This window comes from Neopelma chrysocephalum, unplaced genomic scaffold (genome assembly GCF_003984885.1).
Source record: "Neopelma chrysocephalum unplaced genomic scaffold, ASM398488v2 Primary Assembly neopelma1_77, whole genome shotgun sequence".
Taxonomy (NCBI): Eukaryota; Metazoa; Chordata; class Aves; order Passeriformes; family Pipridae; genus Neopelma; species Neopelma chrysocephalum.
In genome coordinates this window covers 3556278-3583517 of record NW_020897738.1, presented here as the reverse complement: position 1 = coordinate 3583517, position 27240 = coordinate 3556278, and the positions used below count along the sequence as shown (strand labels likewise).

The window sequence follows — 27240 nt, the reverse complement described above, 5'->3', positions numbered from 1 at the left end:
TGGAGGAAATCCTGCACGTGCGTGTGGATGCACATAGGCACAGCAATGTTGGGAAGCACAGTCTTCCCAGAATTATTCTCCTCAGGATTTGCCATGGCAAGGAGTTTTTTGTGCCCCCTTCCACATGCACAGATTGCTCTGACAGCACTGAAATGCAACAGAGAATTGAATTTGAGAATAAATTGTTTAGATGACACAGCACCAGAAGAGTCAGTCCAGGATGGATTTGCTTCAGTGCCAAATTAGAACTGTGGCAATCAAAGGGAAGCGAGCTGGGAGCACCGTGGCACAGCCCTGGGCCAGGAAAGCCTTGGCTGGGACGCTGTGGGCGGTGTCCCCACCTGTCCCCACCAGGGAGATGTTGCAGTAAACCTGGGTTACAAACACTGGGGTTTGTCCCCAGTTGCCCTGTGACCATGGGCATGTGTTTTAACCTCTCTGAACCTCGTAAAAGGTTGGTGAAGTGTTGTGCAAACACTGACTGGCACTAAGGGCTGTTGATATTGGTGTGGTTTCCTGGTTCCCATATCACGGTTTAATCCACTGGATCAATTGGTTGGGTTTATTCTGTTGGGTTTTTTCACCAGCTGTAGAGTTTGGGGCTGGTTTTGCTCCAGGAGCTCTATCTGAAGACTTCCACCAGGCAGGCACAGCAGAAAGGTGGATTTTGGTGATGAGAAGGAACCAAACAAATGCTTTGTGTGCTGTGAGTGGTCACCAGATCCTGCTGAGGCTGACTTGGCCTGATAACAGACATTTTGCTTCTGGTGTCCTTTTTCCTCACCAGTCATCCTTCCACCCCCCCCCCCACTTTCTTACATGATGTTATTGTCTTTATCCACAGCCCATAGAGAGTCTTGAAAATATTTGAAAATATCCTGCTTTGCTCTGTGGTGTAGTAAATGCTGTATTCCCTGAATTGTTCAGCAATAATTCTGTTAAATTGCCTTGAGGTGGGGTGTGATGGGATTATTTTGTGTTGCAGTTTGACTGTATTCTCATGCAGTGGGAATGTAAAAATGAGCCTGGCATTGACACCAGGGGCAGGAGGATCTTGCCTGGGTTTGGAGGTGCAAGAAAAGGGATCCTACCAAGACAGCAATTCAGAGTAAAGCAGGGAAGAAAAGTACATTTCTGGTGTCTTTATTGTTAGAATCCAAATGACTTCCTTCGTTATGGTGCCACTGAGGGCTGAGCAAGTCTAATTATTGCCTTTTCTTGCTGCTAAATGAATCTAGAGGATAAAACCTGATGCCTTTGAGTGGATGCATCTCTGGTGTGTTGCTGACACTGGAGAGAGACTTTGTTGTCTGGCAGCAGCAGGTCTGGCTATTCATTTGGAGCTTTTGTCACATCTCTTCCGTGGAGATGCTGCTGCATATGAAAGTCTGAGTGATGCAGTGGCAAAGGTCAGGAGGGTAATAGCTTTGATGGTATCCCCTGAAGCAAATCAAAATTCTTCTCAAAGATTCTGTTCAATTTGATACCAAGGGTCTGGTAGCACTCCAGGGATTCTTCTCTCTGCTAGTAAGCTCAGAGCTATTACAAAAATTAATGTTTGTCTGTTTTTTTTTTTTCTAAGAGGATATTCTGCACTAAGAATGGAAAATAAACACTTCTCTCCTTTTATATCCCCTTTCTCTGTTTCAGGGATCCTCGATGCATTTCCTTGCCATTATTTAGGGAGCCTTTACTAAAAGCTTCTGGACTGTGTTTCTGAGCGGGCAAAAGATTTTTGTGTCCAAAATGCTCATAAAGGAATATCGGATCCCTCTCCCGATGAGTGTGGAGGAATATCGGATCGCCCAGCTGTACATGATACAGGTCAGTGACATTTGGGGCCATGCAGGGGAGTGGAGGCTGACGTGGGGCCACGTGTGGGATGGGGGAGCCTTGCTACAGAATTCCTTATTTTAAATTTGAGGTTTGCTGTGTGCTTACAAAGGAGAAGTAGGGAAAGTCATGAACTTCAGCTTATGACTTGGTTCCTCTCAAATTAGGGAACCTTTGTTTGACCTACCTGTGGAAGCAGCCACGGCTTCCCAGGTGGGCTGTGGTTACTGGTCTTGCCAATTCCAGCTGCAAACCGAAGGATTGTGTTCTTTTCTTGGGAAGGAACAGTCTAATATAGATTTGAGAGAGTAAACCAAAGGCTTAATTTTGAATGTAGTGTGGGAAAAATCTAGATGTAATATTTCTGTGCTTACGTACCACTGTGAAACAGATACTAATCAATTTAGGCATAAAATGTAGATTATTTTTAACAGGCTTCTGAATACTGATGGGAATTTTTGTTGAGTTCCCTCTCTTCAATAAAGCAGTTAATTAAAATGTTGGGGTTTTGTAACTGAAATCCTCTGTGCCCATATTCTCCCAGTGTTTGAAATCCAACCAGGAGCAGTTTTAAAAGGAAATGAATCTGAAGTGTTATTTCATTGTCCCACGCTTTAAATAAAATTTAATTCTGCTCATCCAGCAAAGAACACATCTAATATTGCATTTGCAGGAGAACTCTGCTTGTTGAAGTGATGCTAAAAAAAATCTGCTTTGGCTTAAAACCTGAAATGAGTTAAGGAAAAAAGCAGACCCCAAAGCAAAAGCATGACTCCCCCATTTCTCTCTCAGCCATCCAACCGTGTTCCTTAAGGATTCATGCACTTGGACTTGACTGTTACAACAATGAATGTTGTGTGTTTTCTGGTAATAATGGTCAAATTCCTTTTTCTGACACAAATATCTTGTCTTTGTGTGTTTAACCTAAATGTTAAATGTTGGCATAAGCAAGTAAACACTTTTCTTAGGTGGCTGTATTTTTCTGTACCTCTTCCTGACGCTGTAGCTGCTTTGAATATTGTTGTAATTAATTTGTTGACAACTTTGTCTTCCTAATCTGGCTCTGGTGCTTTGAATGAAGAGCTGGTGGATGGCAGCAGAGTATTGGCTGTGCAGAACTTGTCAGGAGCAGTGGAGCAAGGGGAAAGGGATTTGATTAGTGAGGAGCCGCCCACCTGATTTAACAGAGGATGAATCCTTAACTGGGGAGTGTCTCTGGGGCCTCCTGGGAGATGTGGAGGACTTGGTCAGGGTGATGAATTTGCTTTTTGATTTCAGGAGTTAAATTGCTTATTTTTATTTCATTACAGCAGAACACTGCATTCTGCTCTGTTACTTGACAGTGATTTTGGCCATATCTGAATGTCAAAAGGACATGATAAGCCATTAAGGTTTCATGCAAGGGGAAGTTCACCAGCCCAGGAAACCACTGGAGAAACTACAGCTCCTAATTGCCATCCAGCCCTGCTCTGATTTTCTACTGCATTGATAAGCAGCAAAATAAGGTTTGGTTTTAGATCAGGTGCAACAGCTGGTGCAAGGCAGGTCTCTGATCTCCTCCCACTTACCTGGAGCAGGGAGCTGAGCTGGAAACACTGCCTGGAGCCCAAGGTCCAATGGAGCTGGAGAAGTGCATGACAAGCAAGTGACTTTACTGTGTTACTCGTACAAGTAGTACAAGAGGAAAAGTTATCTGTGCTTTTCCTGGAGAATACTAATTTCAGTTCAAATTTGAAAGGAACAAAAAGCAATAACAAAACCAGAAAGCCCACTTAAGGTAGAGTTTGGAGTTTGGTAGCAATTTGCTTCAGTCGTTCCTGAAATTGGTGGAAAGACTCCTGCTGGTTTCAATGGGAGCTTTTCCTAGACCAGGATGTTGAATGTCCTTTTTCTTCAGTGTGATTTAAAAGTGGAGGGTTTGTCTTTGAGACAGGCACTGGGGAGGGAGCAGTGGGGAGCGTGGCTTCCGTCCTCTTCAGAGAAGGAGAAGGTGCTTCGTGTCTGTCTTTTTATTTTTCCTCTGAAACGCCAGAGGAGAAGGAAGTTCTGTTTGTTGAACCCACTTAGGGGAACAAGCTGAAATATCTGTATAAAACACCAGTGAAGAGGCATTTCTTAGAAATCTTTGACTGAAACGTAGAACAGAATGATTTAAGGTAGTTCCTGGGGAGAGGAGCAATTCCTGAAAGCAAAAGGTTCATTTCAAAGGCATTTGTTGCATACAGCATGGGGATGTTATTGCTGGAGACACCAGGCAGCCCAGTCCTGGAAGAAGCACTTCTCCAGCAGCGTAAAATATGTCACAGTTATTCCTCAAGGGTTTTGGGGAGCCTCAAGCACATACTCGAGGTTGATCACTTGTTTAACTTCGAGCTCCTGAGTGAAGATTCCCATTAAACTCCAAACCACTTGGTATAAAACTCCGTAGTTTTTTTGGTCCAGGTATAAATTTTCCCAGATTTCAGCACTGTCCAAATGGAAGTTTTCCAAAAGGCCTTTTTCACCTGAGCCCTTCTGGTGGAAGTGGTGCCTCAAAGCCGTGTGGGCAGGGGTGTTCACACTCAAACTGTGCTCACTTTTCAAAGGCGTTTACATGGAGGGTTTTGCTTTGCAGTGGAAGGGTCCATCATCTCCTTTCATGAGAGAACAGTCCCTCCTTCTTCTTAGAAGTCTTAACAAAAATTTCCACCAGATTTGATGTAAGCAGCATCATGCCCAAGTAGCAAAGGATCCTTGCATTAAATGGGAACAGGCTGTACTCATATTTGCTGTGTTTACTGGATGGGAGAATTAAAATTGTGCAGTGGATAACCCGGCATCTCTCTCGGTTCTCTGCGCCACTGGGCAGGCGAGGCATGCAATAAATCATTGTGTGTGTGCCCATGTTGCTCTGTAATTCCTCTTATACCTCAAATTCTCCAGGCTGGTGTATAAAGCTGTGAAAACTGAGGTGAGTGGCCTGCTGTTTTACTTTTTAATTTGATTTTTTTTTTTAAATTTGAGGCGAGAGAGCAAAAAGTCTCATAAGTTGCTTTCTGCTGGCTTCTGAAATATTATCTACAGAGTCAGTGGTTTCAGTACTTTAAGCAGCACTTAAATTCTTCCCTAAATAAATTAATTTTACATTACAGCAAGGGCTTAATGTACCCTTGACTTGCTTGAAGCCTAGCAGATCTGAACTGAATTGTTTTTCTCTATTAAATTTTAGTCTCTCAATATCCATATTTTCATGGGAAGCCTCTCACACAGCATTGTCAGCATCTCCAGGTTGGGAGCCCTTGCTGTGTTGGCTGCAGAGCAATTGGGTTTTAGCTTTTCCATAGGCACAAGGGCCTTCTTGCATCATTGCTGCATTTTTGTCACTTTTGATGTCCAAATTAAAACATACTAATTTTTATATCTGAGCTCAGAACCAGTGATCTTCCTTCCTACTGTGACCTGGTTTTATTCTTGTGCAAAAAACAGGCAAAATATTTCAAAACAGTGAAATCACTCTTTGTACCTCTTTTGATGTAACTTTTTCCTAAAATCTGTATACACCTTTAAAAGCCTGTCCTGCTTCCAAGGGTGAGAGATTTCTTGATAAACTCGGCCTGGAGAGTTGTCCTTGGGACTAGGAGAGCTGTGGTTTGGTGTGGTGAAGCTGCAGCCTCCTCTCCTAAGCAGAGAGGAACTGGAGTTGAGCACTGGAATGAGTTTCATGAAGCACAAACCATTTATGGAGGGGACAACTGTAACCATCTGGAGGGATCTCTTTTTTCCTGGAGAAGTTTTGAGCCAGGGACTTCTCAGACACATCACGCCAAAGGCATGTGGGCTGTTCCAGTCTCTGCGAGGTGAAGCCTGTTGGGCACAAAGGGGCAGGATCATCTGTGTTACACACCAGGGAGTTCTTGTTAAAGGGTCTCTTCATTCTTCCTCTTCTAAGAGGCCTGCATGTTTTTGTCTCAGCAGGTATCCTTTCCTGGAACACTGGCATCCTTTTCTTGTGTGTTCAGGGAACCTTCCTTTCTGTGCACCTCCCCCTCGCTCCAGAAACAATGCACACGTTAAGTCCCTGTTTCATAAAAGCCTGGAATACGAGATCTGAATGCGTTTGTCAGAAAGATCAAGATCTTATTAGCCAAAGGTCAGGCCATTTATCATCTTAATAACGTTCGTTACTGTGGTTCCATATGCCATAAGATTCCGAGAGACCATTGCCCTTCTGACCCTTTCATAAGACAAGAGAATTCCTCTTGTTATTAAAACTTATTTTTATATCAGTGTGCATAGCTTACTTGTCTGCTGGAAATAACTCTGGTCCTCTTTTTGTCCATACAGATTTCTCTGAGTATTTGTGACCTTCCTCCAAAGTGTGCCTTAAAAATATTCTTCTGGATGCAGTGATTACCTTTTGAGGATGAGACTTATTTTAAGATGTGGTGTCACCCTTCCCAGTTAACAAAGTTAATACTTTGTTGTTCATCAATTTGAGGGTCTGTGACTGGGGAAGGCCTCTGGTCCCTATTTGAGGCAATCCATGAAAGATAACCCATCTGTTCCTGCCTGCTGGACTCAGGCAGGATCCTGGGAATTTAAGGCTTCTCTCATCTGTTAACATGACCTTTCTTCTACTGCCCTCCAGGGCTTTGCATTTCTTGCCTTCCCTGAAAAATCAGAGTGCATTCCAAGCATCTTCTGTGTGCTGTACTCACCTGTCCTGACTGCTGATGGAGAATCCTGATTTCCATCGCTTTCCTCCTTTGCAAAGGTTTGTCCATCATCTCACTCTCCACACCCCTGCACTGTCCTGTTTTCTCCTTCATTTCGGTGTAGCTCTCTGGAAGCACCTTTGAGAACAGACTTAAAAACCTGCTTGGTGGTGGTAATTCCAGAGGCCCTGTCCTGATACCCAGTGCAGAAGTCATGTCCCTTAAACCCTCAGCTCCACTTGGCAGCCACGGGCAGGCTCAGCAGATGGTGAAGGATTGATTGAGTGGGGGAAAGCAAACTAACCCTTCATCTCTGGACACTGAAGAAGCGGGTGGCTGATTATTTTTCTTTCACGTGCAGATGCCTTGGCCATCTGGACAGACAAGTATATGCTTTAATTTTAAAGCAGGTGACACTGCTGACAGCTCCAGAGACCCTGGAAGACTCACAAGTCTAAAAGCAAAGCCTGGTTTGAAGCTTTTCCCCCAATTTCTATGCTGCAGCATTAAAAAACTTGTGGCTTCTATGTTTTTTTTCTTCTTCTGGTTTTCATAAGCTTTTCTTTGTGATCATGAGACTTGCATCCTTGTGGAAGAGGAGAATAAGACACTTGCAGATGTTTAGCTTTGAGAACAAAGGTGGTAGGTACAGGTACATTCAGTGCTACCAGATGTGGGGTCTCATTTGCACAGGTGGCAGTGACACCCCTACAAGTTTCATTTGGGGAAACCATACAGAAAATAGAGAACACCTTTTCTACATTTCCTTTTTTCTGGTTTTGAAGCCTTTTTGTAGCTTTGATTATCCTGGAACAGTTCTTACACTGTCTGTGATTCCATACCATATTCCAAAAAAGATAGATGTTAGGGCAGTGAACTTTCTGTTGCCTTGACAGTTCCCATGTGCTCTCTTTCTCTTAACAAAATTGAATGAAGCTGAGATAAGGTTTATAACCCAAACGTTATTTTAAACTTCAGATTTGCTCTGGTTTTAACACAGGATGCAGCACTGCTAATCCTACTGAGCTTGTTGGCTGTCAAAAATCTTTTTTCCTTCTTTATTTTTTTTTATTCTTATGAAAGAAGGCTTCTGATGTGTGGACAAAATCTTGACTGTTGACTGAGATTAGGTTCTCACTTTTTCAGATACCCAAAGGCAAGTAATGAATTAAGTGTTAAGAAAACTATGGGGATTTCTTTAAGCCAGTCCTCTGGTACTTTAGGATACAGCCTATTGTTAATGAACAATTGCACTGTGTTCCTAAAATCTAAGGGATGTAGTCAGAGGATTAAAATTGATCCAAAACACCCCGAGTTGAAATTCTGTCTCTGACTCACAATGTACTAATGGGCAACTCGCTTTGCCTCCCTCTAAAGCAGGGACAGTAATTCACAATGTCTGTGGAATAGTTAATACAGTGAAAAATCAGTTTAAAGACACAGAAGGAAATACTTAAAGTAGATGAAATACTGAGCTGGAAGTGTAGAAGACGTTTTGAAAGATTGAGCATGTGGCATAAACAAGTTTGAGGTATCTCCATAATCAAGTGATTCCTAATTCATGTGCCTCTGGCACATCCAGCCCTGACTCTAAAGGAGTATGACTGGGCATCTTTGTAAGGTGAAGTGATTAATGAGTGGCGATGAGAACGGTTCTCTTAATGCTGTAAATTATTTATGATCCTGCACAATTGATTGTCCCCAAAATATCCTGTTTTTGTACGAGCAGCTTCATTAATATCTGGCCCTGACTCTAAATAATGCAGTTCCTACAACACTGGTACAAATTGATGCTGTGCGTGTTTCTGCTCCATCTTGTGCGACTCTGCTGCTGTCAGTCTGTCCTGCCTTTAACTTTTAGGGCTTTTTTAAAAAAAAATAGGTTTTACATTGCAAGAAAAGCAGCCAAGAGTGATGGAGCTGCAGATGCAGCACAGGTCACATGCACTTCCTGGGGTGAGAGCAGTTCCTTCTCCAGGGCCTTCTGCACACCCAGCTTTGCTTCTGCAGCTCTACATGTGCCTCTCTCTGGCAAGAGAAGCCTCCTGGTGACATTCTCCTCTCCTTGTGTGCCTAATTTCTCTTTGGAGGCAGCGTTATGCAGTTATTGAAGCACAGGACAACAGGCTGGCAATTCCTGGGTGATATCCCAGTTCTTGGTTAGTAAACTTGAGGGAAGATCCCCCTCCATAATATCCCTGCTGCAGGCTGGAGTGATCAGATGGCAGCTCCCTACAGAGCTTGGAAGGACCCAGAGGGGAAATTTCCTGGAAATTGCAGCTGCTCAGTGCCGTATTGTGAAGACAGATGATAATTCCTTTATGGTTACTATCAGAATGGTGTTCAGCTGGTGAGGCATCAGTGTTTGGGGGACAGGAGAGTGCCTGCATGGAATGAAGCACTGCACATTGCTCAGCCATTGATCAAACCTAGAAGGGAGATGTTTAAAACAGCTGCTCTTTTCCCTTTATTAATGAAGCCATTGATGAGGAACAGATTTTTTTCCTCCTTCCCCAGAGTGTCAGGTCATTCCTATGTGTTTGATGCAACGAGCCTCAGAGTCAAAGTGCTATTGTAAAGCCTCATGTTCTGATCATTATCTTGTTGACTCAAACTAACCTTCCTTCCCTAAATAAGTATTGACACTGGCCCTTCATGTATTTTATTTTTTTTTTAACAGCAGTAATTGGATTAAAGTACTTGTCACCCATGAAGGATGTGAGAGCACAAAGGGCACAGGGACAGCTCAGCTGTGGGCACCATGGATACTGGTGACATCACTGGTGTGCTGCTGGTGTGCAGAGCTGGAGCCTGGGTGGGGATGGCCTGAACTAAACCCAGGGATTGCTGATGCAGCCCCATTGCCATGGAAACAGATGTTGCAGTCTAAAGTTGCCTGCATGCATAACGTGGTGCACGTGGTGTGAACAAACACGTGGTCTTGTGGTGTCCACAACTTCTGAAAGGGCAGGAATAGCCTTTTACTGGTGGGAGGGCTTGGAGTTGGTTTCCCATTAACTTAACAGTGCACAATGAGGTAGAGCAGGCCTTGCTTTGAGTAACAAAAGCAAAGCTCAAGTCCCTTGGTGTTCTCCAGCAGTTTTGTAGTTGAAGGACTGTCAGTCTGACTTGGTGTGGATTGTTTCTGATTGTACCTACAAAGTGCAGGCTCAAAAGTACTAATTAAACCCATTCCTGGGGCAACAGTGTTCCCATTATTAAAGGTAAACTCCTGCCTACCCTTCAAATTGTCTTTCCAATGTAACCATTGAGGCTGTACTTGACTACTGCAAAACAGGAGTAGAGAAGCTTCTCTGTTTGAGGACTGTTCTCCTGGATTTTGGTAAATGTCCCTACTCAAGCCCAATGAAGAAGACTTGCATCATGGTTAGGATGCTGAAATGGGGATTGAAAGATCTGGGTACTAGATTGTAGCCCTGCCAACAGCTCTGTGTCTTAAGGTTATTTTCTCCTTCTTCAAAATGGTGCTCTCGTGTTGATTCCATCAACTTTAATGTGAGAGGACTCAGCTCTTCTGACTGGGGCACAAAAGCCTTTGACAGCAAGAAGTTGTGTGTGCTGTTCCACTTCAGCACTCTCCTCCTGCATTAATAACAGTAAGGGTGATTTTTATTTTTAATTTAATTCATGTAGCTTCCTGTTTGCTCTTAGAACATGTTGTGCACTGATAAAATTATGTTGGTTTTGATGTGATAGGAAGTTCTGCATCTTGGATTCTGTAAGACTGGACTAGTACCATCTTGTTGCCTTTGTTCACTCTGAACAGAGCTTCTTGCTTAGGTATCACCCTGGTTTTGGTGATCTGGTTTTTATTGAGTGTTTCAGGTCTTTGGCACAAGTTTTGAAAAGAAAAGAAAAAAACAACAAACAACAACTTGGGAATTATGACCCTACTGTACTTTCAGGGTAAACCAACATCTTTGTTTTCGTAGTCAAAGATCTGGTTTTTGATTACCTGCAGTAAATCCTACCCATGAATGGGGCCTGGTCTATCAGATATCTGCATCAGCAGGCAGAAGGTTGGTGGTGGTGAAAGCAGATTGCTCGTAATGAATTAGATGTCAGCTCAAATGCTCAGAAAGGAGTGGTTAACAGAACCCAGAGCTGAGTCACACACAGCAAGAGGCACCTGAGGGCAGGGCAGATACACCCATGAGTATGAACATCCTCACTGGACATATTATCCATGTGCAGAAATGCTGTGCTGGGAAAATGTGGTAAAAATATATCAGGTATTAATTCCAGGACCTTTTGTTATTTCCTAGTGTCTCTGTCATTGGCTTTTTGGTTTTAGGTGCACATCAAGGAAGGCTGTGGGTGATGGGAAGAAGGCAGCACTTTGGAAAATCAGTTATAAGAGTGAAATATCCCTCAACCTAAATAATGTCCAACTGGAGATAGCTGGAAGTATTTTTCCCTTGGCATATGGAAGCGATTGAAAACAAGGAGTTTGTTCCTCTCCCAGCCCAAATTTTGTTACTCAACCCTTTATACTTTGACTATGACTTTGTACTTCCTTTCTAAAACTGAACAGAATAGGTGTGATTAGTGAAACCAGGTATTCCAAGCTGTCCAGGGATGGCAGGAGTCCTCCTTCCTAAGCAGCTTCAGACATTTCTGTGGTCTGCTGTGTTGCGTGAGGCACTTCAGGCTTTCTCTGGTTCCCAAAGGACAGATCTGTTTCTGGACACTTAATTGGCATTTGTGGTAGCCTTAGCATCCAAAACAATAAAAAAAAATAGTAATTGGTTATAGGGAATGTTTTCTCAACCTCCCTTGCCACAATATGAGCAAGTATGTTAGGGATCCTCTGGGGATATTTGCTGTCATGTTCTTGTTCTGTGGTTACATAGATGCCTTTGCTGTCATTGCTGTCATTGTTAAGTGAAACCATCAGCTGGCTGGAAACTTCTTGTGTCCATATCTGTGCCTAAGTGGGCTAAAAAAATCCCGAGAGTTCAGTGTTATTTTAATGCATTCTCCCAGAAGAATTCATCTGGACTGTCAAAATACCCTGTTTCCAACTGAGAGCTGGAGGATAAAACACCACAAAAAAAATCTTTTGGTTATTGTTTCCAGACAATGATTTGTGTCTTCATTATCTGTGGATGGTAGGTCTGTCAAGTGCTGTCAGTCTCCATAATTAGAGTAATCTCAAATCAAAACTCTCGTGGGCCCTCAGAGTCGACCGCCGTGTAACTGCATTGCAGTGGGGATGTAAGAACTTCAGTGGGAAGCTAAAGCATCTCAGCCTTTTGTAACCACTATCTCACTTATTTAGATTGAGAGGTTGTACTGTAAACAATAATCAGTGGTAAACAAGGTGAGATTATAGCTATAATCTATTTTTGAAAACTAGAACAATGCCTGGATCACCCATTATCACCGGGCAACCTTTACTGTTCTCTGCAGTATCATTGCAGTGCTCAAAGGAGTAAGTTACAATAAGAAAAAGACAACTTCAGGAGAAACTAAACCCCTGAGCTGTTTGCAGTGCTGCTGTTGGCTTTGCAGAGATTCCCTGCTTGTGCACCTGAGCCCATGTACAGCCTGGGCTGGAACACAAGGAGAAGGATTCTGGTTTAGGATAATATTCTTGGTGTTCTTCTGAGTTGGTTTGTGGGGCTGCTTTTTCTTCTAATTCACCAAAAGCAATACACTACAAGCCAAACTTAGTTTACACAGGCTAACTTCTTTATTTCTCCAGCTGATCCAGTAAGCCACATCCTGACTGTGTCATCCAGCATTGTGCATTCTGGTGTGAGTGCTGTTCCTCCAGCTGTGGTGAGACTCCTCAGGTTGTGTGGGTTTCTGTTGCCATCCATCATCATTCCTTTAGGGAGCTGTGTCCCCCTAGAACAACATCCAAGTTGCATTGAGTCACCTGGTGCCATTCAGCTGTGCCAGGAGGTTTGCTGGACTAAGGCTTTGCAGGATGTAAACTCTGTGTAAACTGGTGGGGAGGCACATTTCTGACTGGGAAAGGAGATGGAAGATCTAAGAACTGTCCAACCTGCCTTTGCTAGTGGAAGGCTTTGTTTCTAGCTGCTTTTCTCCTGTTGTGAAGGGCAGATGATAAATGGGGTTAGGCTTGCCCAGTGGTTAAATGACATTCATGGGAATTATTCATCTATGATTGCTGTGCTGAGGTCATGTGCTGTGTCCCATGCTATGCTGCTGTGCCAAGAGATTTATTTTAATAGAAGCCTTTAAGTAACTGGCATTCTTGCTAATCATGGTGCATCTGCTTCTCTGGGTTCCCTGTTATGAGTAATTTAATGCTATTACTTTAGCTAGAAGGGATCTGTGTCACCATCTGTCCTGAAAAGCTATTGATGGGACCGTGCAGAACATGGAGTGTCATCAGCACAAGAGAGGGACTTCTAAAGGGATGACTGGATTTCCTGTTGTAATACAATATAAGATGGTTTACTGTGATTATGGCTTAGATAACCTGCATATAAAGGCTGTCAGCTACTCTTTGATTTTGTTGGGGACCATTCCTCAGATATTTATAGAGGGAAGATGCTGTGTCAGTTAGTAGTGAGTAGTAATGACACAGGAAATCTGCTAAATAAAGTCTCTACTTCTCACACAGACATGGGTCTGTGAGGCTGAAACCTGGGAGACTGACCCTAAAAAGCCTGCACATCTGCCCCCCCCCCAGCAGATATTCTTTGGAGAGGCCGTGCCAGACACTTCTCACACCAAATGCTTTCCTAATCAATGGTTATTTTTTAATTGTTGTTTACAGACCACTTCTTGTAACAAGCCCCCTCCAGGCTGTGGCTCAGTTACAATAGGCATGAAAAGGCTTTATGGCTGAAGAGCAAATTGCTCTTCACTCCCAGAAGTGCTTCACTTTCACAGCACCACTTACACCCAGTGTGTCATCCTGGTCTCTCAAGTGAATGTGGCTGATGTCTTTATTTCTATTATATGAGAAAGAAATCTTTTTGTCTTTGTGACTGGTCAGTAATTGTACTGTTCATCATCTAACCTGACTCTTTTGGCTCTTCCTTACCTCACTTGTTGCCTTCTCAACAAGCCAACTGGTAAGTATGAGGGTGTGAAGGGCTGGGAAGCAGCTTTGTGTGGGTTTTTTGTGTGGAGTTTCTCTGTGATCATACTATCCTTCCCAGCAATGTGTTGTGTTTTGAGTATAAATTTGGCCTGACTCAAAAGTCCTGGCTCTAAAGATAGTTTGGGATATGATCTTTGATTATTTTTTTTTTGTCAGCAGAGCTGCAGCTCTTATTTCACATTCATCTAAGAAAATGCTCTTGCTGCCCTTGTCACATCTTATGTGGATAAAGTGACAAGTAGGAGGAATGTGTAGGGCCAAAACTTGCTTAAGGTTTGAAACTGGGTGACAGAGGCTGTGGGTTGGAGTTGGTCACCTGGAAAGGCTGAAGGAGGAAGCACGCCCTGTGCTCTCAGAATAGGGTTTGCAGTCTGCTGCAGGTGCATAGAAGTAAATAAAATCAGGAATCAGAAGTGGAATGTGAACCGACTTTCACAAAGACTTTTAGAGGACTTGTGTTTTTGCCTTCTTTGTCTCCTCACAAAGTGCTGGGGCCAGAACACGGTGCCACCCTCACACCTCCCATCACCAGACAGCTCTGGCTGAGAACTTCAGTGTTATCAGGTCATGTGGGAAAAGCTCCTTATGGGAGTATTCATGTCAAAAAAAAAATTGGCTGGTATGTCAGGTCACCAGGGTTCCAGCTGTAGGATGAGAACCAGGCAGCTCATCTTCATGCAGAGAGATTTTTGTTAAAAACTGGCTGAATAGGGAAGAGCAAAGTGGAGAATGTCAGTGCTGGCTCTGTGTATGGATGTAATACTGCTCAGGATGTTTTGGTCCCAAATGAGGACTTGCAAAATAGATTGGGTTCTAGAATAGAGTTTTAAATCCATCTGATGTCCAGTTCTACTGTAATAACTTGGCATGAAGAGAACCCGTCTTCCCCTTGCTTATGATTTCCATGGGCCTCTGCCATGTAATAAAACTCTAGATCTCCATAATTTGTACAAACTGTTCAGAGCAGATGCTGTACTGCTATTCTGTCTGACACATTCACTGTGCTGGTTGAGCTACTGCCTTTTCCAAGACCTTTGAATTAACTAGATTTTGGGGTCATCAAGATTATTTAATGTTATTGTCATAAATATTTGTACAGGACTTGGTCAGTGCTTATATAAGAACTGAAAGTCAGTAATTTGTTTGAAGAGGATGTGTGCTTTAATGAACTGCCAGCTGAGTGTTAGAAACAAACTGTAAAAAAAGTACTTTTCTATTTTTCTATTTTTTTCTATTGCAGTTTGTAGAGTGAGAAAAAACTTACTATTTAGACTGTCAGTTGTTTAGGTTTGTTGGTTATGGCTGTTTAAATTTTAAATCACTTGAAAGCTCTTTAAAAACAGAGCTATTTACTTCTAAATACCTCTCTCGGCTTATCATCTTGTTCTCAAAAGATGAGAAGCTGATCTCTTGCATCTTATTAATAATTTTCTGTTAAACCCTGTTATCTTTTGAATTGTTTGTATGCCAGAAATGAGAAGTTGTTATTGTGTTACATTTCACGGTTGATTCTTGGTATAAAATTCCTTTTTTCCCCCCTTAATTTTCAAAGTACTATGCTCTCAAATACAAACAATGAACTCAAAATGCTAACAGTATGAATCTGTTGTTTGGAAATGATGAAGGTTATACATCATCCAATCTGCTGAAGTGTGTTAGAAATTAATAAATATTTGGTTTGCCTCTAGCTCTTCTTAGAAGCACTGAAATTAGTATTTTTTTAATTGAAGGAATTTTTGCCAGGTTTCTCAGTGAAGGACAATCCAACAGATAAGCCCAAATTTGGAGGCTGCCAAGGGGTGCAATGTGCATTCTGGCAAACTTGGGTTGTTTCTTCTAAATATCTTAATTAGCAGAGCATAATCTCTTCTGGGAGAGCTGCTGCCAGGCCAGATCACATGCAACAAGCCCCCAAATCCTGTGGGATTAGGTCATAGAATAGTCTTCAGCACTGTGATCATACAGTCATTTAGGTTGGAAAAGACCTCCAAGATCATTGAGTTCAACCTGTGACCAATCACCCCCTTGTCACCCAGACCCAGAGCACTGAGTGCCACATCCAGCCCTTTCTTGAACACCTCCAGGGATGGGGACTCCACCACCTCCCTGGGCAGCCCCTTCCAATGTCTGACCACCCTGTCAGTAAAGAAGTTCCTCCTCATGTCCAGCCTGAGATGATGCTGTGCCAAGTGTGTGTACGATTCTTCATGCTGATACACCACCAGCAACGTGCCAGGCTGAACAAACTCCCTTTTGCTGTGCCATCTGCTGATGTAAAAGATTTTTGTGCTGTTGGGTGATTCACAGCTGGAGCCAAGTTTTGGGGTGTGATATGTAAACCTGTTACAGGAGCAGGAACTGAGGTGTCAGTAAATCTCCATTCAAACTTAGTATCCAAATCAAAATTTTCACAAGATTTCTAATAGATCAGTTCTCTGTGTTGGCCAGATGAGTCTCTAAATTTTTCCTTTATAATCCCTGGTTTTGACAACCTTAGTGCCAGGGTGCAGCTACAGTTCTCTGTTTTAGAGGAGTCCTAGAAACCATCCCCGGGGTCCATGTGCTTTGAGAGCCTGGTACATACAACAGCCTGGAAATATTAACTATGTGAGACTTTTCCCTTTCAGAAAAAGAGCAGAGAGGAGACATGTGGGGAAGGCAGCGGGGTGGAGATCCTGGAGAACAGGCCCTACGTGGATGGGCCAGGAGGCAATGGGCAGTACACTCACAAGGTGTATCACATTGGGATGCACATCCCCAGCTGGTTCCGCTCAATACTGCCCAAGGCAGCTCTGCGAGTCGAAGAGGAATCATGGAATGCTTATCCTTACACAAGGACAAGGTAAAACTGAGCCACTCCTCCCTCCCCAGGAATATCCTTTAGAAAAACCAGGGTCAAGTCCTAAAATTCTTCGGCAGTGTTTAATCTCCGGAGCGCGAGCGTTGCCTGGGCTGACTGCAAACATTGCTGGAGAATTTGTGGCTCGTTGCTCTAAAATGTTGAGCTGTTTTGTCCATCAAAGCGTGGGAAATCTTGAATGGTTTTTATTTTAGTCTTGTATCCTGCACTGCATGTTCTGCTTAACATTGCAGATATCTGCTAGCTCAGGGAAGTTATAAATGTACCCGGTGCTGGGACAGATGTCACACTGAATACTGTCAAGGAAGACAGGATTCGTTTGTTCTACAGGGGAAGAAAAAATATTAATAAATATATAAATAAATTTGGTGCTTCTTTTCTGGGAACTGTCTTTCTGTCATTTAGCTAGAATCTAACAAACCTACATCCTATGGTTTTCACCCTGAGGAGGGAAGAGAGCCAGAGGCTCTGTGGAGCCCTCTTGGGACCTCCTCATTTCAGCTGATTTTGTCTGGGAGGACTTCAGATACCCTGGAATAAACAGCCTTTATGCCAGTTGCTCTAGTTTAGAGGATTTGCACTTTTCCAGATTTACAAGTCTGATATTGCTGTCATCTTTCATAATAAAAGGGCTTTAATGGATATTTTTATCAAAAACCTGGAAAAGTTTCCTAGTTCTGTTTTAGCTGGTCTCTCCGAGTGCCATCGGTCCTGGGAAAGGTGGGGAGTCAGTGTTTGCCATTGGGCCATTGCCAGTGGCTGAATATAGTGGAGCTGCCTGACTTTCAAGTGATTAAAGTCCACTTCCACTCAGGTTTTATCTGTTCCCTTGAAATGCCCATGTGTCAATCAGTTGACCAGGAAACCTGTGCTGCACAGAACCGGTCCATATTTTATTCTGCCATAGATTTCAGACAGGAGATCTGCTTTTCTCCTTGCACAGGAGCATTTCCAGGGTGTCGTATTAGTATGTGTTTCATAACATCACTTTTTAGTATAGTGGGCCCAAAATTTATCTCCTTGCTGAAAACCGGTGAGCTCCAGTCTTAAGAAGTTATTAAAGAACAATCTCTTTAATCTGTCCAGTCGGTATTTTAAGCATATCTGAGGTAAAACATGAGTGAAGGCTGGCTGGGATTTGAGGCTGATTTACTCTAAGCTGTTGTTCTGGCTTTCAGGTACACGTGTCCTTTTGTGGAGAAGTTCTCTATTGATATTGAGACGTACTACAAAACTGATCCAGGAGACCATAGCAACGTGTTCAACCTTTCTGCTGCAGAAAAAAGGCAAACTATTTTAGGTAAATAGCCTTTTACCTTTACTTTTTCTTTCATTCTGCCTTTTTTTTTTTGGCTTGGTGTGTCCTATCTGCCTTTCCATCCCTGCACCCCTGTGGTGTCACTGTGGGTAGGGTTACATCAAGTAAAGTGAGGACACCTGGGTTCTCTTCCAGGCTTGATGTAAATCACATGGAAATAATTTGAATCCTCCATCTGTAAATTGAAGCTGCTGCTTTTCCATCTTATTTATGCAGCTCCAGAGAGGAGTAAGACATCTAATAAATTTGGGGGTAATAAGTAGAAATAACCAGAGAAGAGGAAAATATTGCTGTATAATTGTAAAAATATTGCTGTATACTTGTGAGGCTCCATTGTGGATATGGAAATGATTCCTCTCTGCACTTTTGAAGCAGGAAGGTGCATTTCATTTTTGCTCCCTATCCTTTTAGTCTTGTCCTCATGCAGGTTAATACTCAGCTTCTCATGTGGCTTAGAAGATTAAGTTAATGTAAGGATTTTATGAGAAAAGGCAAAAGGCAACATCATAAAAAGGCAGAGAATGACAAGTGTTGTAGCAGTTCCTCTGTCCTGCCATTCCATCCTGGTCCATGCCCATGGTGTTTTCCGGAGGCTCGGCTGTGTGACAGAGAGTGCTGGCAATGACAGCCATGCAGGACTGAAGCATCCCTGGGATGGAAACATCCCTTGCTCTGGAACTGCTGAGGCTGGAGAAGTGTTAAGCTGGAGCTGAGTCCTGGCAGCCCTGGGAAAGGACATCCTGAGGCTGTGTGGCTCCTGGAGCCGTGTGGGACAGGGCTATAACCCTGAGCAGTTTCACTGGAGTGTTACATGATTTCAACTCCTTTGTTTTGTAGACTGGCCTCATTCCTGAGCCTGTCTGATCAGGCTTGCAGTGCTGAACAAACAGGCTCGAGCCATGCTGCCTCCCTGGGAGGTGTCAGCAGAGCTGTCATTCCTTTGGAAGTGCGATCCTGCCCTTCAATCCAAACTTCAGATGCTTCTGCTGAGCTCTGGGGTGGGGGTTGCAGATTGTTAAAATATGTTCATTCACTGCACTCCCAGTTTCCACTTTTCCACTGTTGGATTGATAATTAGGACTTAAGCTTTCTGCCTTCCTCAGTACATCTGGTCTAACAATAGCAGGTGAGGAGTTCCCAGTACCCTCATTTGATGGATATTCCGTGGGTAGTGCCTATTCCATAGCAGGGCAGGTGTCTTTAACTGTCTTGGATGAGACAACTGGAGCACTGTGAGTGATAGTAGAAAAGCTGAAAGATGGAATGTGCAGCAGATCTTTATGGAGCTGGAAGGACGGAGTGCACAGAGCTGCCAGAGTGGATCTGCAGCCACTGTGGGCAGAAACATCTATTTGGAGCAAAGCCTCTGTTTGCAGGAACTGTGTGTGCTCGTTCCTCTGGCAGAGCTGATCTCTGCCCAGCAGCAGTGTATAAACAATTAAAATATCAGTTGTTTAAGTGTAAGTAAAAAGAAACTAAATTGCTGTAGTGTTTCTGGTACCTAGTAAAACAGAGATAACTCATGAAAAATTATGTTTTCTTCTTTTGTCCAGCAATAGAAAAGGTCTTACTGTTTTCATTCTCTTTCTGTAGATCCTATTGATATTGTTAAGGATCCTATCCCTCCACATGAATACAAAGCTGAGGAGGATCCAAAGCTGTATAAATCAGTGAAGACTAAAAGAGGGCCCCTCTCAGAAGATTGGATTCAAGAGTACAAGAACAACCCTGGGAAATACCCCATCATGTGTGCATACAAACTGTGTAAAGTGGAGTTCAGATACTGGGGGATGCAGTCGAAGATTGAGCGGTTTATCCACGATGTTGGTGAGCATTTGTAACCCTGCAAAGTTCACTGTCAGCTCCTTGGTGTTGTTTCTGAATCAGAACACAAAGGTGAGGTGTGTGCAATGCATCATATCCCGAGACATGTCTGAGGGAGTCTCAGATCTGATGACTCTGTGACAAACCCCTGTTATTCTATCACTTATAATCATGGTATGTACAAATCCAAAGCACGTGTACCCACTGAAAGAGCTTCAAGTCTGGTGCATTCTCTCTTTTTTTTTTTTTTAGATAAGGATTTGTCTGTTAAATTTGCCAGATCATTTTCAAAATCTGCCAGTTTTCTTTATTGTGACCAAAATCCATCCTGAAGGGCTGCCTAAAGAAATGAGCTTCACTCCTGAGACCTGAGTGATTGCAGAAAACTATTCCTGGAGCATCCCTAGTTTCTACCTGCCTTGTGACAGGGCTGGTGGGTCTCTGTGTGGCCATACATCTCTGGGATGTTCAGGGCCCTGCACATCACTGTGCTGTTACCAGTGGTGGGTCACTGACAGCTCTGAATTGTGAGTAAATGTGCTGCTCTAAAGGATCCATCATTCTTAGGTCAGGGCTTTTAGGGAGGAACTGATTGTGTAGTAACTGAATGGTGGCAATGCTGGCAGTAATTTGTTGTTTGCAGAAAATTTGTAACGCAGCTGATACAGTTTGTGAACCTTGCCACAAAGGACAGGATCTATGGCGAGGTGAAAAACCTAAAGAGTGTGTTAAAGAAGCATTTTCATCTCAAAAAAAAAAAAAAAAGGCAGAGCAAAGAGAAGGCCAAAGAAGGGCTGTGAAGAGGATGGTACTTGCTTTCTGTACAGAGTAAATCCTTCCATGAAGTGCCTGAGTGTAGCATAAATAATTTTATAGCTCTTTACAATCATATCACGCTCCTGAGAGCTAATGTGGAAAACACTGATAGAGCAGTGGAGAATGGTGTTCACCTCTCTCTGAATGCTCACAGGTTGTTTTCTTAAAGCTCCTTTGCTTTTCCTTTACCCACAGATGGAAGTTTTACCTGCTGTAGGCTGTATTACAAGTGCCTCTCTGCAATGAGCTCCCTTGACGTTTCGGTGACACGGGTTAATTTAGTATATGCTGGAAAACACGAGGGCAGAATAACAACTCCATTGTATCTGTTAAATGGAAAAGCAGCACGTGACTCTTCTAGTTGTTCAGAGGTGTTTGGCATAGATTAAACTGTGGTCCCTTAGAAACATTTCTTTTGTGTTCTGTGAAAGATTGCCTGCCATTTCCCTCTTGATTGAGGTTTTGCAGAGAGTAGAGCCAGCTCATTGTCTGCCTTTCAAAAGCTTTTCCACTCTGTTATAATGATGGCAAATACTGTTTTTCAAAGTGGTTAAGATGCATAAAATCAGAAAAGCCTTTAAGGCAAGACAAAGTAGAGTGAGTGAAAAGTGAAAGCAAAAGCTTTGGGTATCTACAGGAGCTGTGTGGCCTCCCCCTGCCATGGGGAAGCCATTTGCCCAGTGAGTGGGCAAAGTGCCACAGCATTTGTACCACAGCCAGCAAGGTATGAGGATGTTAAAGTTGGAAGGATGTGGCTACAACAGGACTGACCAGGCTTAGATGCTGATCCCAGTTTGGGGCTTTCAGCTGGTGACCAAAAACAGATGGAGACCTTTGTGCATTGTACAGCTGATGGTGGACCAAGCTCGCAGGAGCCAGAGATGTTCTGGTGGGTCAGCCCCTCCTTCCTTGGCATTTTCCTCCTGGTTCCTCTGTTCCCAAGCCCTGCAGATTTATTTCTTGGAGAATCAACCAGCTCTGTGTGGGGTCACCAAGTCGGCAGGAGAACAGAGGCAGAAGCAAACAGCAGGATCCAAACTCTGCCCGAGGAGGGGAGCAGTACTTAGTGGTGCAAACTAAAATTAGAGAATGGGTTGAAAAAAGAACAGGTCTGAGGTAAGTGATGGATGGATTGTACAATGTGGAAAGGCTGCTGAGCACAGAGGGAGTAACTCTGGGGGATGGTGTTGAAACGTTCTCAGTCGCACTGAGTGCAGCAGCCATTCTTTCCTATGACTAATTGGACAGTTACTCAGTGCTTTGACAGCCTAAGACACAGACTAAAATTGTGATTGTGGGCTATTAGTCTACTTGGCTGTAATATTTGTATGCTTTTTTACTCCTTTCCCATAGATTTTAAGTTTAATTGGACTGGCACTGCATAATGTTCTGCTCCCACTTGCTTCCTAATGGTGCACGTGGGCTCTGAGTCTTTTGTTGTTAAACAAGTGTGTTGACTGTGTATGGGTTATTAATTATATACTGTGGCAAAGTGTGTTCCATCCCAGTAACTGGAGCTTTGTCTAAGCCACTGTGTCTTAGGCTAAATATGCCCAAATTGCTGCACAGTGATGAAGTGGTTTTAGAAAGTACTTTTGCAGAACTTTTGCTTCACTAAAGCACTCGAATGACTAAGGTCATCCACTGCCTGTTGGAGCCCAAAGGTAGAGTTTTATCTCTCCAAGGGGAGGCAGGTTGCAGTTGGAATAATGTGGATGTGACTACAGACTTTTCTTTGTGATGGGTCTGAGCAAGAGAGGGCAGGGAAGCAAGGAGGTAACTGCAGGTGGCCTTTGATGGGGTACTTTCAGACAACCAGAACCTACTGACAAGGTTATGGGATCTGTTGTGACTGTCAGGGAAATGGTGTTGCACAGGGAAAATCAGGCATCCTTTACTTGCTGCCAGGAAACTGTGAAAGTGTGTTATAAAATGCTTTGGGATGTTGCCACTGGGTACAGAATCAATGGACATCTGAACAGTTGCTTTATACGGATATTGAGGTGGTTTGGAGCAGGATTTGTTGGTGAGTTTTCTGATTTATTTGAGGGTTTTTTTGCATTGAGTTTTTGTTACATTTACTATTTTTACTTCATGTTGAAAAGCAAACCCAGAACTACAGACCAAAGCTTTTTAAATTCAGATGAAGACTCCTCTCTGTCCTGGCTTGTCTCATGGTCATTTGCACTTCCTTTTGTATGATGAAGTTCAACACCACAAATCATTTACAAGAGTCAACACCTCATGTTTGCAACCAGCTTCTGAGGTGGTGAGCTGAAAGCCAAGTGATTTACATGTTTGCACCCTGCTCAACTCTTCACAGATGATCTCTCTCCACAGAGCAGTGGGAAATGTTATAATTAAATCAATGTACAGTGACGGGTACTCTGAAATCAGTCTGCATGTGAATGTTTGTGCATGTGTGGTTTTCTTGTTTGTTTGCTTTTTTTTTTTTTAAAGCTACAAAAATGCAAAAATGCTTTAAGACTTGATTTTTTCCATTGCACAGGGAGGGAAGCAGTGTCTGGACAAGTGAGGTCAGTCATTAGTAGCTGGTTCCTGAACTCCTGTAGCTGTGTGGGGCCCTCGGTGTGTCCCCTGTGTCCCTCCTGCCTGCTGGAAGGCTGCAGCTGAGGCTGAACAGGAAATCAGTGATATTCTCACTGCTGTGCACGGAGGAGCTGCTCAAGTTCTCTTCCCTAACACTGAAGACTTTCTCTCCAAGCCATAACTTTTATTTTTCCATTTCTTTTGTACCTACACAGCCTCATTCTCCTCCAGGTTTTCTCCCTGTGTTTAAGGAAGAGAAATGGCACATCCCAGTGAAGGCCAGAGGCTGGGAAAGTAATCTGTCTTTTTGACTTCATAACTAACCTGGAGGGGAAGAGGCACAACAGCTGTGAAGCCCTGTAGTGCCATCCTATTTTCAAAGGAACAAGGTTTTAAGGAAGGATGATTTGGGATGTCTAATCAAAGCAGTGTGAGCAGGGCACACGGGGAGGTCTGTGGGTTGGCAGGAAGCAGTGCAGGTGATTTTTTTGAGATTTGAGGAGGCAGAGAGGAACTTCAAGAGACTTTTTCTTTACCCTCAAGTGGTTTTCATGTTCCCTGTGATGTTAGTCCAATAAAACACAGGTATGTGGTTGGTGGCATCTGTGCCTCTACACAGAGAATTTCTGAGGAGTTGGTGCACTGACAGATCAAGGCTGAATCCGGGAGCATGAGCGGAGCCTGCTGAGCCCTGGAACGGAGGAAGCCTTGGGATGAGAGCAAGGGGGACATTCACTTCTGTGTCTGATCACAGTCTGTTTTGAAGGTGTTCCAAGCAAGGCAGAAGTGGACATCTTGGATGTGGAAGTCCAAAGGATGGTTGTGGTGTTAGGGAATTAGAGGGAGAGAAATGTTCCCTTGGCTTTCAGTGTGGGTGTGATGGGAGTTTAATCTTTGTCATTAAGCTCTGCTGGTTGTCAATCATAACAGGAGATGAAGAGGCTAAAACATCCTCCTGTAGTTCTGCAAAAAGTAATCTGATATGAGAAATAACTCTGAATCTCGACTAAGTCTGAAGACAATTAAGTTGCTTGTTCTGCCCCCAGAAGGTTGCAGTCTGCTGGCTCATACTTCCCTCTCCCACAGGGAGCTCCCTTCTGAAAGTCAGGCAGAGAAATGCATCAAATATTGATAAATTTAATCTTACTGTGCAAATGAAGTTCAGGTTTCGCTGGTCCATGACATTAGTGCTGATCTCAGAAGCCATTTCCTCCTGATGGCTTGGGAGGGCTGGTGGCATTAAGAACTGACCAAAGAGCAGAGCAGACAATAAAGTGCTCAGACCTGGAAGGAGATAAACATAAAAATATGCTCTTTGTTTGTTTAAAAAAATGCATCAAACAAAACAAAAAAAAAAAAAACCAAAAGAAGTGATTGCTGAAAACAAAAGGGATATTTAGGCTGAACATCATAGAAACTGTGACAGTAATGAGATCTAAGTTTTTTTGTACAACAGTGAAGCAGATGTTGCTGGAAACACCTCAGAAACCCTGCATACAGTGGGACCATCCCACTTTGGCCATGCTCCTGGAGGTGGAGGGTGGCTTATGAGGGACGTGTTTCCTCATGGTGGTGTTTAGGGAGCTTGATCTGCAGCTCCCAAAACCTAAATGGTTTCAAGGTAGCTCGTTGATTGCTCCCTATCTTGTAATACCGTAATCCCACTGACAAAAAATCCCACTGCTGCTTTTGACATGTCCTTCAGCCCATCTCTGCCTCAGTTTCCCGGTAATTAAAGGAGGGACAATATTAACTGAGTATTTATTTTCAGAAGGGCTCCTGAAGATCAGTTGGTCAGTATTTACAGAAGCTTTTAAAGCACCATTACTGCTGTGTGCTACAAAAAATAACAGTTTGGAGCTTTGACCTGTTGTGAGCTTTTAAGGAATAGTATCAGTGAAAATCCTAAGTGACTATAATGTTTTAAAAGTCTCTGTGGTATTGTGATGTTGACCAGTGAGTCTAACTCTTGAGGAAAGTATCTGTTGCCTGGTTAGGTGCATTGTGTGTTGATACTGAGGCATTTCTTCCTTTCAGATATGTGATTCATTGAAATATTTTAAATTGGCTTTGCCTGCTCAGTTTCTCTCCTACAGCAGAAGACAGATGGTATCTGCAAAATAAAGCATCTTTATTCTCTCCTTTACTTTGCTTTCTATCCCATTATCTCAGAAGCTCATATTTGTAATGCTGTTTCACTGATATGTAGAAATCAAGTGCAGAAACCAGGTTTCCAAGTAAAAGAAAGGTTTTAGGCTTGGCACTGCTGGTGTGGGATGTGCTTCTGTCATGTAACAATTGCGGTGGGCTGTGTAGTGTTCATCAAGGAATGACTTGAAACTCTTCTGGATTAAAAAAAAACATCAGTGAGTTTTTGTTGTCGATGCTGGCTTTTTTTTTTTTTTGTCTGTGAACATACTTGCCTTTAAAGGTTGAATCTAAATGTTACAACTTGCCAGAAATTGAGGGGGGTTGCAATTGCAGTCTGTGTGTGGCTCCTCCTTGGTAGAGCAGGCACTCACAGGAGGACAAAGTCCTTAATCCAGAATTAGGAAATCCCTTCCCTGGTTAAAAACAGTCACAGAAGGTTTGGCTAATTTCTCAGTGCATGGTTGGTTAGCAAGAATTTAGGAGATAAAGCACACAAAGTGACCGAGTTGCCACCCTGACTATGTGAAGGTCCTTCACTGCAGCGTTGCGGGTTTGATGTCACTGTAATATCCTGGCCACGGTGTCCTGAGGTTTTGGGAAGGGAACATGTTAAATCCTGCCATTTGTAGCCCTGGTGACGGGGGTGTTTGGCTTTGCAGGCCTGCGGAAGGTGATGGTGCGAGCCCACCGCCAGGCGTGGTGCTGGCAGGACGAGTGGTACGGGCTCACCATCGAGGACATCCGGCGGCTGGAGAAGGAGGCCCAGCTGATGCTGGCTCAGAAGATGGCCCAGTTCTGCGGTGAAAGTGACCCTGAGCAGCACGGTGTCAAAGACACTCCCGGGGAGAAGGAAGTAGAAGCCAACACAGTTTCACCTGCTGACACGGAGGATTCTGCTGCCAACAGTGAACCAGCCTCTGGGAGGTCGCTCACCAAGCAATGGTCAACCTCTTCCAAGTCCTCACGGTCTTCAAAGAGAGGAGGTAAGATGACTTGCTCTTCTGAACTGTGTGGAGGTTGGGCTTTGGGGAGGTCAGACCGTGTCTCCTTGTGTCAGGTACCTTTGGGACAATGTGTTTTTCTCCTGTGGGTGCTGTTAACTCAGAGGCCTTTTCTGCTGATGTCACAGGCTCAGTCTTCTCAGGTGGCTTGTTTTGGGTTTGAGAATGTCATCCCATAACTGTGACTCAGTGTCACGTGGCAGAGTTCTTGCCAATGTCAAAAGCAGAGAAACTATGAAAACACTACAGAGGAGCAGGCAGGAGCTGGCTGGCAGTGTGGAGTGTCAGAAGACAGCCAGCAGTGCAGAGAGAGAGAGTTCTTGCTACCCATGAGCCACGAGACCCTTCAGTGGTGCTCCCTGGATATATCTGCTTGTCTGCTGTATCACAGCAGGTACACTGTGTCACAGTGCTCCTTGGCCAGGGTTATTTGTTCACTTCAGAAGGGTGTTTGGCTCCATGGGTGCTGCAGTGAGGCTCACACAGCAAAGCACCTCTTCAGCTACTGGGGAGATTGAGGCAGGAACCCCAAAAGGCAGGTGGGGGCTGCTGCTTTCCTCTGGTGATGATGTGCAGTAGCTGTTTGGAGATGACACCTCACCCTGGGATTAAGTGGGACCATGGATCACAGTTATATTCCCTTTGAAGCACCATTCAGGAAGATTTCAGGTTTTTGATGTTAAAGCTCCCTTGTGGATGCCCTGCAAGGACTCCTTTGAGCCCTGGATTTTGTCCCTCCCCTCTCCCTTGGCAGTCACCTTGTTTTGCTGTACTAAACTCTTCCCTTCCTCAGACCGTTCCGTACAAAGGGGTGAATCCCCAGTGAGTTACAGCCAGAAGGTTTGAACCCTCAGCAATTCTCTCTCCTTTTAGTCAAGCACAGCTGGTTAACAGGGTTATAGCAGCTCTCACTGCAAGAGGGAAAAACGAAAGTCTTGATTTTTCTGAAAACCCTGAGGGGCAGAATTTCTTCAGTGACGGTGGAAGGGAACATTTGAGTGAGTGAAGCTTCTCCTTCTCTCATATGCACTAAATATTGTGAGTTGAGTCTCCATTTTTATTTCCCACTCCATCACTGATTTCATCAC

At 43.6% G+C, this 27240-nt stretch overlaps 1 protein-coding gene across 2 annotated transcripts in view; it reads left to right on the top strand.

Moving 5' to 3' along the window:
• Window positions 1-27240, top strand: part of PITPNM2 (phosphatidylinositol transfer protein membrane associated 2) — a 126102-nt gene that overhangs the window by 59692 nt on the left and 39170 nt on the right. For both annotated transcript variants that reach the window (XM_027689602.1, XM_027689603.1), the window contains 5 exons: window positions 1651-1824; window positions 16260-16474; window positions 17671-17792; window positions 19404-19637; window positions 25811-26134. In XM_027689602.1, the coding sequence (XP_027545403.1) occupies window positions 1747-1824; window positions 16260-16474; window positions 17671-17792; window positions 19404-19637; window positions 25811-26134 (973 nt within the window). In that variant the 5' untranslated portion in view covers window positions 1651-1746. The remainder of the gene's footprint in view (window positions 1-1650; window positions 1825-16259; window positions 16475-17670; window positions 17793-19403; window positions 19638-25810; window positions 26135-27240) is intronic.